Source organism: Drosophila yakuba, chromosome 2R (genome assembly GCF_016746365.2).
Source record: "Drosophila yakuba strain Tai18E2 chromosome 2R, Prin_Dyak_Tai18E2_2.1, whole genome shotgun sequence".
Classification (NCBI taxonomy): domain Eukaryota; kingdom Metazoa; phylum Arthropoda; class Insecta; order Diptera; family Drosophilidae; genus Drosophila; species Drosophila yakuba.
This window is the reverse complement of record NC_052528.2, coordinates 10,924,386-10,940,904: the sequence shown is the minus strand read 5'-3', so window position 1 is coordinate 10,940,904 and position 16,519 is coordinate 10,924,386. Positions and strand designations below refer to the sequence as shown.

At 43.4% G+C, this 16,519-nt stretch overlaps 2 protein-coding genes across 7 annotated transcripts in view; both read left to right on the top strand.

Moving 5' to 3' along the window:
* Window positions 1–578: 578 nt before the first annotated feature.
* LOC6530059 lies at window positions 579–1,423 on the top strand. 2 transcript variants are annotated; one of them, XM_039372972.2, is made up of 3 exons: window positions 581–693; window positions 746–1,105; window positions 1,164–1,423. In XM_039372972.2, exons 2-3 carry the CDS (start codon window positions 844–846, stop codon window positions 1,313–1,315), a joined length of 414 nt encoding a protein of 137 aa, XP_039228906.1. In that variant the 5' UTR covers window positions 581–693; window positions 746–843; the 3' UTR covers window positions 1,316–1,423. The 2 variants fall into 2 exon arrangements, with proteins under 2 accessions (XP_043062894.1, XP_039228906.1); XM_043206959.1 differs by having other exon boundaries at window positions 579–1,105.
* A 4,992-nt stretch (window positions 1,424–6,415) lies between these two features.
* LOC6530057 overlaps window positions 6,416–16,519 on the top strand; it is a 39,506-nt gene continuing 29,402 nt past the window's right edge. For 4 of the 5 annotated variants that reach the window (XM_039373241.1, XM_039373240.2, XM_015196541.2 and 1 more), the window contains exons 1-2: window positions 6,416–6,951; window positions 15,393–16,134. In XM_039373241.1, coding sequence (XP_039229175.1) covers window positions 16,100–16,134 — 35 coding nt within the window. In that variant the 5' untranslated portion in view covers window positions 6,416–6,951; window positions 15,393–16,099. Of the gene's footprint in view, window positions 6,952–10,914; window positions 10,932–15,392; window positions 16,135–16,519 lie in introns of those variants that run through there. The other variant, XM_039373239.2, reaches the window with a different exon arrangement.

The following is a 16,519-nucleotide window of genomic DNA, read 5'->3' as shown; positions in this document are numbered from 1 at the left end:
AAAACTTTGGCCATAAAGCAGCTACAAGAGCAGACGGCACACACAATACACGGCTGGACGGGGGGAGCAATGAGCACGCGGCGCTTTGTCACCAGCAGGACACATACTCCATGTCCATGTGCAAGTCCTTCGGCTGCTAAGCCGCCACCAAAGCAAGCGGACACGTGCGCCCAAAGGACAAGGAGGTAGTAAGGCAGGCAGTGCAAAGGGGGGCTCTAGGGGTTCAAGGACCTTCCAATAATGGAATATTACCAAATTAGTATTTTTATTATTAAAATCTATAGGAAATAGTTAGTTACGGAATCTACTATCTTCCTGATACCATATAACAGTTAAGATCCCCTTTCAAATATTCTTGGTCTACACCCCTGTAAAGAAAGTTGCTTGCCTGCAGAGGTGATTCTTTTCCTGGGGGATGCAAAACGCCTGCTGACGGATTGTTTACAAGAAGCCGAGCCGAGTCCTTTGAAAAACGCTTTCAAATGTTTGGTATCCAGTTCTTGCAGGGCTTCCTTCGTTGACCTTGGCAACCCTGGCAACTGCTAGAGATTTGCATATTACGCATTCGATGTGAAGATGGCAACCCTCCTGCGGTGACAATTAATTTTGCACAGCTCATTAGGCGTTTGGAAAACTTTCGTCGAGGGTGGCTTAATATTCCGGATTTTAAACCTGTCATTCCAGCAAATGGTGGTGCATAAAAGCTAATTTCCTGGGTCCCTTCTGTTGTGATATATTCTATTAGCAAGGTGGCAAGCTCAATTAGGCGATTTCACGCTGGCAAACCCCACTTCAACAAGCCATCAAGGAAGCCTATTGAAAACTTAATGATATAGCGAAAATATGGCTAAAGTTGCCAAGTCCATTAAGGGGGACAGTCCCAGCGATGCGGAGTACACTTTGGAGGATGACCCCATCGAGTTTGAGTTGGAAAAGATGGAACGCGGCAGCGGCAGTTCGAATGGCGAGAGCGACGACGAAGGTCAGCAGGATCACAAGCAAGTGGACTCCATCATCGCCGAGATGGACGAGCAAAAGGACAAGGAGCAGGAGGCAGCCGGTGAGCAGGATGCGGAGAGCGAGGAGGATCTGCGCAGGATGTATGGTGAGTGGTTGGTTTCCCGAGGTGATAAGTTCATAAGTATCCGCAAAACTTCCTCCAGAACTTAGTCTCCTCACGCCCGAGGCCATGGCAGCTCACATCCAGCAGCTGGAGAAGGAGCTCTACGAGCTGAGCCAACAGGAAGCCAGGGAGCTCAACCGGAGCAAGCACCTGCGCATCTTTGGCAACTCCCGTCGTCGCGCCAACAAGTGAAGAAGTGACAAATCTGCTTACGGCACACCATACTCTACTATACTATACAGTAGTATATATGACTGTGTGATGACTTTGATGGTATCAAATAAAGGGTCGTCAACGAAAGTGACTCCAGCTCCAGCTCCAATCCGTTTCCCCTTCCAGTGGCCAAACAGACACACATAGCTCCACATGGCCCAAGTGGCCAGATGGGCGAGAGTCGTGGGCAAAGTCCCATGAAAGCCGCTTATAGGGCTTAATTTCTGAAAATGGACATGCCATCGACATTCGCCCACGACATCGCCGCCATCTGAAGTCAAGTACAGTGGGACCTATGCAGCTTGAATTCAGCTGGGAAATTAATACTTTCTTTTACAATACTTAATGATAGGTTTCCTCGTATGTCGTGCTCTCTAGACCCACCTGTAGTTACTAGGAAATGCACATCGCACATGGAGTGGGAGGCAGTGCGTCTGGGAATGGGCATTAATCGTGCATTAGAGTCCAGAGTTCAGATGGCCGGAGCTGTGGCATCCGTTCCGACTGGCTTCCTGTGCGCTTAGTGGCCTCCACCACTCCACCACTACCAATCCTCCTACGGTGGAGGTGGAACTCCTGGAGCTTCGGGGGCTCTACTGGGGAGTAACTCGATTCAAAGCAAATAGTAGCCAGTTTATCACATGGATTTGTGCTAATTTTTCCATTTCCTCGCTCGCCTGGGGAGTTGTGAACCCGATCCGGCGGCTCTCGCGTTTCCAGGGTTCTTAAGTTGATTAAATTTCACGCGATTTGATTCGATTTTCAATTACCCGAGTACCCAGTACCCAGTAACCATCACCGAGTGACGAAACACCGAGTGGCTCAAATCCATTATGCTAAGCAAATACATCTCCCGAATTTTCAGTTTCCACTGCGTGTCAGTTATCAATGCCCGAAAAGGAAAGGGAAAGCCATGGAAATTGTGGGGGAGTTGGGCCAAGCTTTTTGATGTCCGTTCAAGCAACTTCCTGGCATATCCTTTCGCATGCCTGGCTGTCTGTCCGCCTGTCGGATGATGGTGATGGTGATGCAGTGGAGCACTCCCCTGCCCACTGCCACCAGAATATCAGTTGTTGTTCTTGTCGCTTTTGGTGGTTGCGGGTGCAAATGGCTGGCGGCTTCAAAGGGATTCCCCGTCCGTCAGTTTGGGCGATTTGGGGTTTGTCACAACACGGCATTACCCAGACTCCGGCGCAGGAGACATTTGAATGCAACATGTGTCCAGGATTCGGGCTTTGTTAATTTGCAACCCCGAGAACTTAGGGGTGGCACACCAACTCGCCTAATAGAATATGCTCATTATGGGATTGCGAGCTGAGTGGGTTTCAGTGTTTCGCGCATAACTCAAACTAAATTATTATAAATGAATTCATAATCTTCTCCGCATTATAATAACTTCAGGGGCAAAAGGGGGATGATGATTCAAGTGCTCGTTTCGCCCCCAAAAAATGTCAAATATTTAAATATAAGCGAAAGGATTCGCCATTTATTGGAGTGCCGTGCACTGATTGAATTTACTGCGTAGTTGGAGTTGGTGAGGGGTGGAGAATTCGTTACTGTTCTAAAAGCCATAAATTGGTTAGGGATCTAAAAGCCATTCATTCGAATGATTTTGAATTGCAAAAAGAGCTAGTTCCGTTTGTTTCCATATTTTGGAATTTAATCCCTTTGTCATTGAGTAATAATTACACAGTTTAATAGTTTTTTGCATAACGAAAGGAATTTATAATTAAATTTCAAAGGAAATTCTGATGAATGGATATGGTACATGTACTTATGTACATTCAGACACATTTGTGTAGTTGAACGATTTCATTGATTGCGTGTCTGTTATTGAATTAAATAAATTCTGGGCTGAATTGTATTTAATAAAGAGTAAATGTATACAAATTTAAATAAAATAGCGCAATCAATCAAATGAAGTTGGCATAAAATCAATTGAAAAGCAATTATCTCCACATTACTACTACTGCTATTACTAAAAATAAATACTCGTTTACAAGCCAATTTAAAAAAACCCGACTATCTGATTCTGTTTTCACTACAAGTGGGTTTTTTGACTTGATGAATTTTCAGCCCACACCTAGTACAGTAGTATGTGGTTATGCGAAAACACCTGTCTCGGAATGCATTTAATTACCCGAACAAACGGTGGCAGCATAAGTGTGTTTATCTAATTATGGTTTAGTGGCAGCAACTGCACGCATTGTATGCAAATTTATGCAAATGGCGACACAAATCATATCAGCTGCTCCTGCATTTAATTGCACCCCATTCCCTGCCTTTATGCTGTGGAAAAATGCCATTAAATTAGCCAAGTGCAGCATAAATTTCCCACCGAAAATACAGAAGATACAGTGAAAAATGGCACTCCCAGGGCAATTCACTTGGCCGAAGCCATTGTCTCCGACTTTTCCGACAAGGGGGTATAATGCAAATGGAGGGGGAAATGGTCGGAAAATGGAGGGACAGACACAAAGAAAATGCCAAGCCAAGTTCGCTAAACCCAACGGCAGCATCTGCAGAAGGACAAGCAGCAGAGTGGCTATATCCTAGACAGCCAGACAAAGGATAAACAGATTCCTGGCCTTTGCATCCTTTTCTGAACCGTGTTTATCAAACCGAAGTCGTGTTTGTGCTGGGATCTGGCTCCACCTCATCCGAAGGATTCGTCTCTATTCAAATATTCTGGATACTGCTCACTTGGGCGCTGTTCGAGTCCCCAAGAAGGATGGAAATCTCCGCTGGGCAGGTTAAAAAACTCATTAGGAACATCCTTGGGCGGCGGAAATTAAATAAAATCCTATTAGGCGCTCTATTTGCTGTGTGGTGTGTGTGTTTGTGTGTGTGTGTGCCTGTGGGAGGGAAATGGGAAAAGTGCGGTCTGGAAAAACTCCACACTTAATTTATGTGCACGCATTTCGTTCGCGTTACGACATTTCAGCACAGAACGAAATCTAATTATGATAGATAGCTGCGCCCAGCTCATCCCACTCCTTCACTTCTCCTCCACTTTTCCTCCGCTTTTCTCCCCAATTCCCCCCTTTTATTTTGGGGAAAACTCGTGTGCAGGTGCATTTTGTCACTTGGCGGACTGGCAGCCGAAGATCTGCCTTAATAAAGTCGGAAAAATAGGCAGTTCTGGGGGCGGGGCAGCAACTTTGAGGGGCGTCACATCTATATCCTAACACATTGCTGATCAAAAGAATCCGAAAATGCTTTGATTTCACAGCTCTTTCTTTTGGCTTTTCGCATTTCCCACTTCCGCATGCTGGGCTGCTTCCACTTGTGGATTTCGCTGTTTAAAGTAAAGTAATCTGCGAAAAATGATTTTTTAAAGTAAAGTAATCTCCTGAAAAATACTTCAGTTTTAAAATGTTTAAAAGTGTAAATAAAAATATGAAATATGAAATATGCCATCTTAAGTTTGATTTGCTTAAGAAATAATGTACATACTTTTAATTAATTATATTCAAACTTAAATAAATATACTCAAATTTAAATAGATTAACTATGAAAGCTATACTATCTACTGCCAAAATATATACATATATATTTAAATATAAAAAACGAATTTAAAATTCCTTTGAAATGACACAAGGTAAACCAGCCCACATGTTTGATGTAACCGATATGCTTTTGTTTATATGTCTGCCCTGCAAAAGCAAACAAATAGTCCTTCAGCAGGATGAGCTGGCCAAATGAAATTTTCGACAATTTGGCAAATGTTAACTTTGCTAATTTGCATAAACCGCAGCCGCCACAACAAAAATAAGCTAAAAAACCGAAAAACCAAAAACGAAAAGCGTCAAGCCAACCCCCAAAGAAGGCCAACACGAATTATAGAAAACTGCTGGCGAATGCAACATTTTTCGGAGGGGAGACGGCGGTGGCGCTGGAGGGGGCGCAGAGGGTGTAGAGGGGGTGTAGTGTTGGCCAGACCAGACGACGACCAACTGACTGAGTCCTGTGGATCCTGGCGGCTCACTTTCACTGAACGACTCGCCTCGACTCGACTATAATCCGCAGCGAAGGCTGCCAGACACGTGCTCACGACCCTGCAATTTGCGTGTCTGGGTGTATCTGTGTTCGAAGGCTGTAATTGTGTGCGTCAGCACGTGTGTGTGTGTGGGTGTTGCAAGAAGGACGATCCAAGGAGACCTAGACTGTGAGGCCGCAGCGCTTAGCAATCAGTGACAGTGAGGAAAACTTAAAGATCTTGGGTTACATTTCTGCAATTTACTGCCATTTTGGAAATCATTAGTGGGAATTTTCCCATTTGGAAAAAAATACGATGTTCAAAGTTTGCTCTGCGAATCTACACAAATTAATGCAATTGATTTTAAACATAAATTGCTTGATCCAATATAATACCCTACATTGACATCAGTATCCGATTTCCAAGCCCACGAGCAGTTTCATATTACATGACAACTATTTAATCGATATGAAATGAAAACATCGTGTTCGTGAATTTTTCGAGTGCAAAGACGGGCGCAAATGTAAATGCACTGCGGGCACTCCCCGCGTTTCCTTTTCGAGCGGAAATCTATGCGATAATGATGGATTGTGTACAACAATGCAAGGGTCCTGCGAACAGCCACCCACCCCCTTTGCTCCCCACTCTCTTTTGGCCACGAATTGTGGGCATTTGAGCGTGTAGCTATTGTGAGTTTTGAATAAGTTTTTGGCTAAATGATTTGATTATGCTTTGGGATTGGGGAAAAAGGCAGGCGAGGAAAATAATTATTTTTTAGACAGAAGAAACAGCGAATCCTTTTTTGTAGCTAATCTGGGCTTAGATATTAAACTTGGCTTGTCTTTAATGTTGTTGCTTTTAAGCCGCAAGTGCCGTCTTATACTCTCTGCTAAAACTAAAGCACTTTTAAACACTCTTCTACAAACAAATGTGAAATGCAGTTTTCCAGTTTAGCTGCTTACACGTTGTTGTTTTTTTGCCGGCAACTTCTCTCTCAATCAGCTGTTGCGGCGAATTGGAGCGCTGCTAATAACAGCGCCTGTTAGCAGCGTCGCTGTACAAGTATAAGAGTGGGCGTATAAGGCAGCCACACTCCGAATGCCATTCAGTCGTTAACGAAACTTCGCCGCGCGCGGTTCACTTCGTTCTTCGGTCCGCGTCCGCTGCATTTTCAATTCATACATTTCGCCGGCATCGTTTGTTGTTGTTTGCGAATGCATATGTGGGTGTGCGGCCTGTAGAAAATACGTACGATACGAATACGAATACGAGCATGTGTGCGCGTTCTGCTCATAATTTTGCGCGTTTGGTGCGTTGACAGCTGCGAAAGGCGAAAAAAGAGAGTGCAGAAAAGTGCAAAGCAAAGGCCGACAGCAAACAACAAAAACAACAAGGCAAAACAAACAGCAAACAAACAAAGCAGAAGCAGAAGCCAAAAGAAACAACAACACACCTGCTGCCGCCGTCGTTTTTGTTTGTGTCGGTGCTTTTGGTCCAGAAAATAAAGAAAATAAAGAAAAGGGGCAAATTCAAATGGCAGTGCAAAAGCGGCAGCAGGATAGCGAATCGTGATTTTCCGGCGAAACAGCGCAGTGGAGCCTCGCACAAGAAGCAGAAGCTGCAGAAGCTGCGAAGAGTGAGTTCCTATCGCCCAAGTTCAATGACTGCGGCCAGACTTAATGAGTTCCACCCTTTGAACCCCTCCGAAATGCCCGATAACAACAGGCGACAAAACCCCATTTACATATAATTATCTCGCACTGCCCCCCATCCCATCGTTTTCACTTCAGGCTCAGTCCACCTTCTTTGGATCGAACTGTTATGGTACCAAAATTAAAAAATTCTAAATCACCTATTGCTGTTCTTAGATTAGCAAGATAAAGAAGTAAACGTGTTGGTAATTCTACATCAATACTTTTCAACTTCAGGCTTGTGGTTACAAAACTTCAAGTTTTTATTTTGAATTGAATTACAAAAACTGCTATCACATCACAATAAAAATGCATATATTTGTTAGATGTGTAGTTTTTAATAATCCTTAAATGAATCCTTAATAAATAATCCTTTTAAATGAGTATATTTCTAAAACGGTCTCAATAATAAAACAATTTACAATAATAGTGGATGATTTGGCTTAGAGAAGCTTGACTGTAGTCATCAGCGACACACCATCACCTCTTCCCCTTGTCAATCGACCACCAATATGTTAATTTGAGCAGCTGTAGGCGCCGCTCTAAGATTCTTGTTGTGTTTATTTGCTCTGTCCCTTAAATGAACTTGTCAATTGCTCAATGATTGCCGTCAATTATCAGTGTCATCGATGCTATCTCCGTCTGATAACCGTGGCGATAGCGATAACGATTGGCAGGCTATACACTATACACTTTGGACTTCTTGCGGAAAGGAAAGAGTGTTGCTGATTTCGGTTTCATTCCCTTTCCCTTTGCTTCCATTTCGATGCCTTGCTCAACTTTATGGGAGCGAACGTATGCGTAATATTATTGCGCATACGCCACATGGCGCCCCATCGATAAGGGCTCCCCTGGTTATTGTTTATTGAATTTCGGTTTGTCATTGATTCAATTAATAATCCCAATGGAATTGGAATCGTGGTATTGTGGCTCAAATTGCCACCGACTTCGGTGCCAAAGCCATTTCGCAACCCCAATGGCTCAATGAGTAATGGAAAGTGAAGAAGTGGAGAAGTGCCTCCCCATCCGCGCGGAAAACGCATTTCTGATAAGATTAGGGCCGCATTTGTTCACTGGAAATTATTAATGAATACTCCCAGCCGACTAAGCGAAATGCTGATGGTTCATTGCACAAGCATTCGCCCAAAACAACAAGAAGCAGCAGTGAAAAACTCATTGAAAGAGTGGGAGAACTCTTCTCCAACCTTGGAATTATGCAACCTAGGCGCCGATTGCCATAAAGAAAACTCGGTACGAACAAGTCAACACCCAGTACGAATAAGACGTGGCTGTGACTGTAATTTCTAGCATTTTAATTACGACTGTTGCCACAACAATCATAATGGGCTTGGGTCCTCCTCCCTTTTAGAGAAAAACCAACTGGCGCAATTTTCACGCACGTGCTGCCGCCACAAAAACCGGAAGCAGAAAGGTGCGCCTGCGTCCGAAAAGGTGTGCGTGTTTTTTAGAAAACACGGCTACACATGTACACATGTATAAAATTATTTGATTTGCATAATGAATGAAGACGGCTAGCACTGGCTGGGGAAAAGAGTTTCTGCGAAAATTCAGTTTAAACTCAAATGAAATTAAGCTGCAATTACTTCCGGTCAGCCGGCCACAAAAATCCACCACAAATAGGTGTGAAAGGTGTGAGGTTACTGTATACAGTAGATAATTCCATAAATAATGAAATGGTTGCAGAAAAAGATATCTCGATTTAATATTCTTTTAAGTGGCATTGACACTGGTCAGCGATTTGTATTTAACAGCAGCTTTAATTTCAACTCAATTAAACGAAAAAGATTAAATTCAGAATTTGATGTTGACAACAAAGAATTAAAGGATGAATGAACACAAGAGCAGATGAAAATATTCAGCATACAAAACAAAAGCATACCAAACAATTGTTCTGCCACAAAGTCATATAAAATATATATATGAAAACAAATAAATGGCGAAAAGTGCTCGGATGAGTTGGTCAGGTTGGGATTAAGCCGAACTGGCATATATGGAAAAGAAGCGTTTACTACAGAAATGTGGCTGTCAACAGAGCCACAGGAATTCATCGAAAAAAGAGGTTCTACAAAGCACAGAGTGTAGATAGTGAGGTCGAAAGAGACTTCTCGTGTCGCTGGCAAATAAATAAAGCCACAGCCAGGGTTTCTGCTCCACATAAGCTGGCATTTGCATACGCATGTGGCTGGGGGAGAGGGTAGAGGAGGGTTTGGGCCAAGTTAATGGGGTGGGAGGTTACCCGTAGGTGGCGGTGGTGGCGCTATCCCAGTTGTATATCTTAACTACCTAACTTCTGCCAGGGGCTCGCAGTCTGCCCAACTGTCTGCCTATTCGGGTTGACAAACGCAAACGAAAACGCAAACACATCAGCCATAACCATATCTCATTTGGGCTCATATCATAAATTCCTTGAACCAGAGCAGTAGTAGGAGCAGGAGCAGCGTGATGGAGATATAGCGATATGGAGCTGGTGCTGGAGCTGGTACTGGTACTGGTACTGGTGCTGGTGGAGAACAGTAGTTGTTGACTCTTCGCAATTCCAGGGGGCCCAATCTCATGGCAAAGCAGCAAACCATTTGCAGCAGGCACGCACTAATTTTTTCCGCTCTTTCGGTGGCTTGGTGCTGCTCCAAAGTTTGGTTTAGGGCACGTTTCGCATTTTATGGTGATTCGTTTTATGTCGTTTCTCCGCATTTAAATTTGAGTTTTATATGAATTTCAAGCAGGGCAAGGTTGGCTTGACACCTTTTCTCGAGCCCATTTTACGGTCAACAATTGAAATCAACACTCGGCCGCCTCGCTCTGTCTGCATCTCTTCCACACAATGTGGTGCGGTGCGAGTAGTATCTTTTCACTCGTATCTAAGCCTTTGTTTGTGTTAGCCAGCAACTTGCCGAACTGGTTCTGATTCAGAAACTCTGAAATTCAGATTCATAACACAAACAGCGCCACATCCTACTTGGCAACACCTTCCCCGAAGCCCCCGAATTGGCTTTTAATTTTTGGCAACAGAACTTTTGTCGCCTGCGAGTCTTTGAAACCGGTAACTGGCTTACTATACCATACTATATGTATATACTCGTACGTTTTTAGTCAATGATGAAGCCAAAACCAAAACCAAAGCTGACGCTAAAGCTAAAGCTAAATAAAATGCCAATGCTGATGGTGTCATATGTGCTTTTCTTTGCCTTGCGGTTGCTATATTCGGTTTTGGCCACTTCCTGGGACTCTTAATTGGTTATTTCATTTCATTATTCAATTTGCTACTTAATACAATTACTTTGTGTCCACCATTCACTCAATCTTTTGAGCCAGCTTATGTGGCTCCAATTTACGCTAATTACCCAACCAAATAATGAGGCTTCCGCTTCCAAACTTTATGGCTGCCTTCTCCACTTCTCCATTTCGCAGGGCCCTTATCTGCGGCTAATCTGGCCAGAATCCACGCATATAATACGTTCATTGAAAGCCCCTCGCCTTGGCATAGTTTCTGCTGACTGCCGCAGTCCATAGAAACGCAGAGCTCAAGATAAAGCCACCCAGAGATTTACAACATCGAGGTCAGTGGGTGGGAAAAGTGGGTGGTAAGAGTGGGTGGCAGGCACCACCAAGTCACAAGAAAGCAGGAAGCGCGGAAAATGTTTGCCTAGCATAAATGTGTTTACATTTCCGCGACGGTTTACAATTGAGACTTTGGCTAAGTCGGGAACCATTTTCCATCAATTGATTGGGCTCGACGGGCTGCAGATAGTGAACAAATATACGTAAACCTACACTGCTTTGCACAGCTATAAATCTATGGAGCTTCGGATATCGCCGAGATAGCAGGGTTCGACAAACTCGTAAAAAGAGGAGGATGCCAACTGATTTGGTGAATGGGAGCACCACGAGTTCCAGTCGATGTAAGGTAATTGTAAAGGTTGACAAAACACAAAGACGAGGGTCGTATCTACAAGGCTTGCTGGGAATAAACAAATTTAAGGGAATACATTACATTAATACAACTTAACAAATATACACGATTCATACAAGATTGTTTTTGTTCCCGATTTAAGAATAGCATATTGACCTGACATCCCTGGCATTCCTATTAATTAAACATCAATCCTAAGGAGATAAAAACCCTTTTTATACAAACTAGATTGTCTTAAAGATTGAATTGGAATATTGACAAAGAACTATGAATTTGGCTTGGCTACGCATCCCAAGTAATTAAACTTCAGTCCGAAAGCATTCCCATCAGTAATGCCAATCTAATCCAGAGTGGATTGGCAAATACAGCATTTTAATTGGATGGCAAATGGCAAAAATGGGTTTTAGCACATTCGAGCACATTCAAGAGCTTCCTGGTTCCGCTCCCATTCGCAAACACACCTGTATTTCCCGCCCTTACACCTGTCATCGAGAGGATTTCCGTAGTTGTTTTTGCACCTTCCCCACCTGCCGGCACTTCAATAAAAGTTGAAATTGAGCTGAAGCCAGAAAAAGGAGAACCAAGAGGTACGGGCGGGCGGCAATTCCCCGATCGGAGTTTTATGGGTTAAATGTGAACTTTTATTGGCATTTATTATGGCCAGCATTTGAAGGGGGCGAATAGTTTACTTGGCAGTTTGGCAGCGAATGTAAATTTGATTGCATTTCACTCGATTAACCATCAAAATGATTGTGAAAAACAAACAAGTGAGTATGGGTGGTGGGGGGAACATGTATTTACACAGCCGTTTTTCTCTCTAATTGGACACACAAAACTGGGAAGTGTCTACAAAAATATAGTTTCGAAAATTCTGACAACTTCAAAACACACAGCGAAATGTATCTGCCCATCTGTGTGAGATACACAGCGATATGATTTTATATTCGCCCAGAGATCAGGCATATTTTTGGGTGGTCGCGGTCATGTACACAGCCATAAAACATATTTTTCACAGATTTATGATTTGTTTATTCTGCGCTCTCATTTCTCGATACGATTTTCGCGGGGCTGTGAGGTAGCCAACTTGGCGACACATTCCCATTCCTCCCTGTCAGCGGAATGCAAAAAGTCGAACCGCATGGAAAGGAGGCTTGCTTGAGAGCACTTTATTTCCTTTTTCCTTTCCCATTTGCCAGCTTTTGCCATCTTTTGCCATCTTTTGCTTATTGGCATAAATGGACCTCTGCTTCTGCGTGCCTTTGGCGAGTCGCTGAGTCTGCGGATCCGGCGGGTTTATGTTTAATTATAAATCCCGTTGCCCAAGATCTTCTCAAAAGCGGAAAAGCGGTGGGAACGAAAGGGGTGAGAGGGGGGTGAAGGGTGAAAAAGGAGTTTTGCCATGCAGCTGCTGCTCCGTTTATGGGCAGCCAAGCAACTCGAACCGCACTCAGCCAGCCATATTCCCCATCAGCGACTCGTCATCGGCGGCATCAGTTGGTTCACTTGTTGGGGAGGGTTCTTCTGCCCCCTCCTCATCCGTATCCATGCCACCCACCAGCCCCCCCGTGCATAACCATCCCCCTGTGCAACCCACCAGCCACGACGTGCCCAAATTGCATTTGCATTCGAGTTATGTGCGCTAATTTCACGTTATGAAATTTTTATTTCGCACATTTGCTCGTCGCAGTTTTCTTGCCTCGTTTTTCATCTGCCAGCGAAAATCAAGAAACAGATTCTGTGGCGCATAAAAACTATCTCAGCTAAATTTGGCAACAAATCTGTGCACTTTCTTGTCAGAAGGCCTTTTATTTGGGTCTCATTAATACTTAGATGCCTGCTTAAATTGGTTTGTTTCTGGATCGTTTTGCTCAATCAAATGATATGTTCAGGGAACATGAATGGTGGTTGCATAGTTGCAATCAAATAACTACTGTGTGCCTCGGGCCAAATGAAATGAATTCTATTAAGAAATCATTTCCATTACTTTAGCTTTGGGTCAACAAAGGCGATCTGGCGAATTCCTTAGCCAGTTGAGGGGGATTGTTCTCTAATCTCGAGACTGTGGCATGTGGGTGACACTTTCCCCCTGCACTTAGGTCCCCCCATCCCACAGAAATTTGAGCAACTCTTTGTTGTTCAATCTGTGGGCGTTGAGTCTTGGATTTCACTTGCTGAAGAGTGCAAAGTAATCAGTAAACGAGGGCATTGGGGAGGGGAAGCAGCAGAAGGGGAGGGGCACAAACTGCAGCGGCGGCCACTTGTGGGCCTCGAGTGTTGGTAAAAGCGTTTTGTATCTGTCGGATACAATGGGCCATAAATCAGAAGAGTTCCACTTGCCGGCGAGATTGCACTATTTTTGAGTTTGAGAAACCTACAATATTTAGATGGTGGAGAATGGATTCCGATTCGTATACGGATTCGGATTCGGATCCAGAAGCACTGTTTTGCGGTGGTAATTGCACGCTCGCTGAGGCGTATCGTATGCGGCAGGTTTCCGTTGTTCATTCAGGGGAAAATGGGCAAATGGGAAAGCGGGAAAACGGGAAAGCGGGAAGCCGGGATAGAAGGGATAAGAGGGAAAAGCGTAAAAAAAGGGGGAACGACCCAAAATAGCGGCACAGCCAAGTGCGGAACATGAAGCATAACAAGGGCGACACAGAAGAAAATAAAGCCATCACAATCATCTACATAGATATTAATATATATATTGATATTATTATAATCACTTGAGTATCTACATACTTACATACAAAATGCATTCATTTTTCGGTCTTGGATCTTTTACCAAAATATTACTTATCTTATCAAATTTATCCAACCATTAAGTGTGAGTGACTTCATAACATTATTACAAATATGAGATATACCAAATTGATGATGCTTTATTTATGAACTCAATCCTAGCAATATACATTATATATTGGCCATCGTTAAAGCTGGTAATATTTTCTCGCTGTGCAGCGAGAGAAACCGGGACACTACGTGTTGCAATCTCCAATAGATACAGTATTTAGTACTCGACTCGCAGATGCACAGTCTCAGATACAGATACAAATGCCACCGCGTGCGTGAGAAGCTTCAAGTTGGTGCGTTTTGCTTTTTTCACGCTCTCGCTGGCAAGTTGGTTGGTGGAAAAGCGGTGGTGGCAACAGTGAAAAATAGTGAAAAACACAGGAAAAAACCATGTTCTTTGCCATGCATGGATGAGCGTGGTAGCTGCAGCTCCATCTGTTGCCGCTTCTGCACCCTCGAAACTCTGAAAACTCTCGAAACTCGTATGTGAGCCAAGTGCAGGGCCGAAACTGTAACCGAATACGCCATTAGCAGTGAAAAGGGGGCCCAAAAGAACGGGGAGCACTGGGCCATAATTACATCTGCATCCGTTCTGGCCAAAATGGATGGGGGTCACACACAGATTGAGGCCATGATTGATGTTACCCATTCTGTTCCGGCGCAGATCGCACGGCCGCCTTATCAGTGGCCATCCATCCGCAATGCCAGACATTCCCATTCTCCGCCGCCAGCAGACTCCGATACTTACTCCGCTGCAAATCTCCCTCGATTCCATCAAATTCACAGACCATAAATCTTCACGTCTTCAGTTCTTCAGTTCTGCGGGCTGAGCCACTAAATGCCTTCACACAGTAAGAGTAACAGTTGTTTTCCAGCCAAATGGTTTAAGGAAGTTTTTGCCGCGTTTAATTGCCAATATCGTTAGGCCCGAAACATCGTTAAAAGTTTTCAGGCTGAGAATCAGCTCTGTTCATTAATAAGCACTAATTGCTACAGGTATGCACCATTAGCATTTGCAAACCCAGCTTTGGAATTTCTACAGTCGTTGAATACAAATGAAAAGAACATTGTAGCAAAGCAAGTACAGATTCTAATCCGTTTTCATGCTTTCCTTTTATAGTAGTTTTGTATATCTATTTTAAAATTGGAGTATGCCCCTTATTGGCTTTGCAATATGTTCATTTAATTTGAGCATAATTTTTTAGCCAATTGAAATTGGCTTTAAAGTCACTTAGCAATAATTGGAAGCCAAATCGTTGATAGTGATGCTGTGCACATGATCTGGCACTGAACGAAAACGTGACCCTGTCAGCATCATACATCTATATTCCCTTAACTTACCACTTGTGGTTTCGTAGCATATCGAATAAGTGTAGTAAATTCCAATTTCGGATTTTGCCCGGGTAGAATTACGACACTTCTGCTGATGCTGTAACTCTGTAACTCTGAAACTCCTCAAAAGTCGGAACCTAAAATCCCATTCGACGCGACTTGTTGGCAGCAAATGCTTCGAATTTGTCACTCGACACGTCAATTATATAAATCGCTTATGTGACCCTCCCAAAGAGCCCCTCTTTTATTTGGATGCTTGTTGATGTTGATACACATGAAGGGGATATAAATTTGAAAATAATGTGTGAATTTCTCCTTTTCTCGTTTCAGCGCCCCGCAGAGAAAAAGAAGACCAAAACCAGAGGAGTTTGTCAACGTGGAGCGCAAATGAATGAAATGAGTGAATGTGAATGAAAATATTTCGGGTGCATTGAAAGTGTTTGTGGGTTGGCAAATGGAAGTGGCAATGCTCGATCGCGATCGCAACTGAGGATTATTAATTCCATCGAATTAGGAATTACGCGTTACGAGTTACGAGTTACGAATTACGGATTGCACAATCTACAATCCGTCCGCGTTTATAGAAATAAATCTCCGGCGAACAGTTGCAGCTGCCCCAGCTACTTTGGCTAATTGATTTTCATTCGGTTTCTGTTTTCCCCATTTGTTTGTTGCTAGCTGGTTTGCTTCTCCGTCCGCCTCTTGCAATGAGGCGTCCAAGAGCTGCCAATCGCCACAGCAACAATAGCACCAAAAACAACTCGCCAAATGAACAAAAACAAACTGAAAACCAACAAGTTCGAGTACATGAAACGAAGCTGCGCGACAATTGCGTTTGCGCCTTTTTGCTGCTTTTTTAATTAATTTTAAGTGTCGCCGTACTCCGTTGCCCTTTTTTTTGTTGCTTTGGCCGGGAGCGGTTCAGATAGCGCTGGAGCGGTGAGGAGAAGCCCCGGAAATCGGCAATTTAATTTACAATACAACATTAGTACGAACATAAAAGCGGATAAAGGCGAGCTGCCCTAGGAGAACCCAAAATGTTCGCAGGAATAAGGAAACGCCTGGCACGCAAGTAAGTCACCAAGAAAACTCCAAGGCACTTGGAAAAATTCCTTTATCTATTATCACAGAATAAAAAAGTATTATTTTGCATCATTAAATCTTCCTTTTCAGAAGAATCTATAGTTCTAGATACAATAAAACTTCTGAATTATTCAAACTAAACATTTCCGACTGTGCAAAATGAACTCATAATTTGAAAACAAGTTTAAACGAAACAACTATTATTATTTTGCCAAACGTTTATCAGTGTGATTTTCATTGCATTTCCAAGTAGCCACATTCGTAGAACAAGTAACCTTGTTAAGTATTTAGGAGTTGCATTACATTTCTTGAGCTCACTATTTTCTCTGTGTGTAGACCACCCCCTTCCGGCCCCGGAGACGATTATGTCCAGC

Excerpts from the sequence above, each read along its gene's own strand:
- LOC6530059 (XM_043206959.1), top strand. The coding sequence starts at position 844 with ATGGCTAAAGTTGCCAAGTCCATTAAGGGGGACAGTCCCAGCGATGCG. Across the intron at positions 1,106-1,163 it reads GGATCTGCGCAGGATGTATG|AACTTAGTCTCCTCACGCCC; the intron begins GTGAGTGGTTGG and ends AACTTCCTCCAG.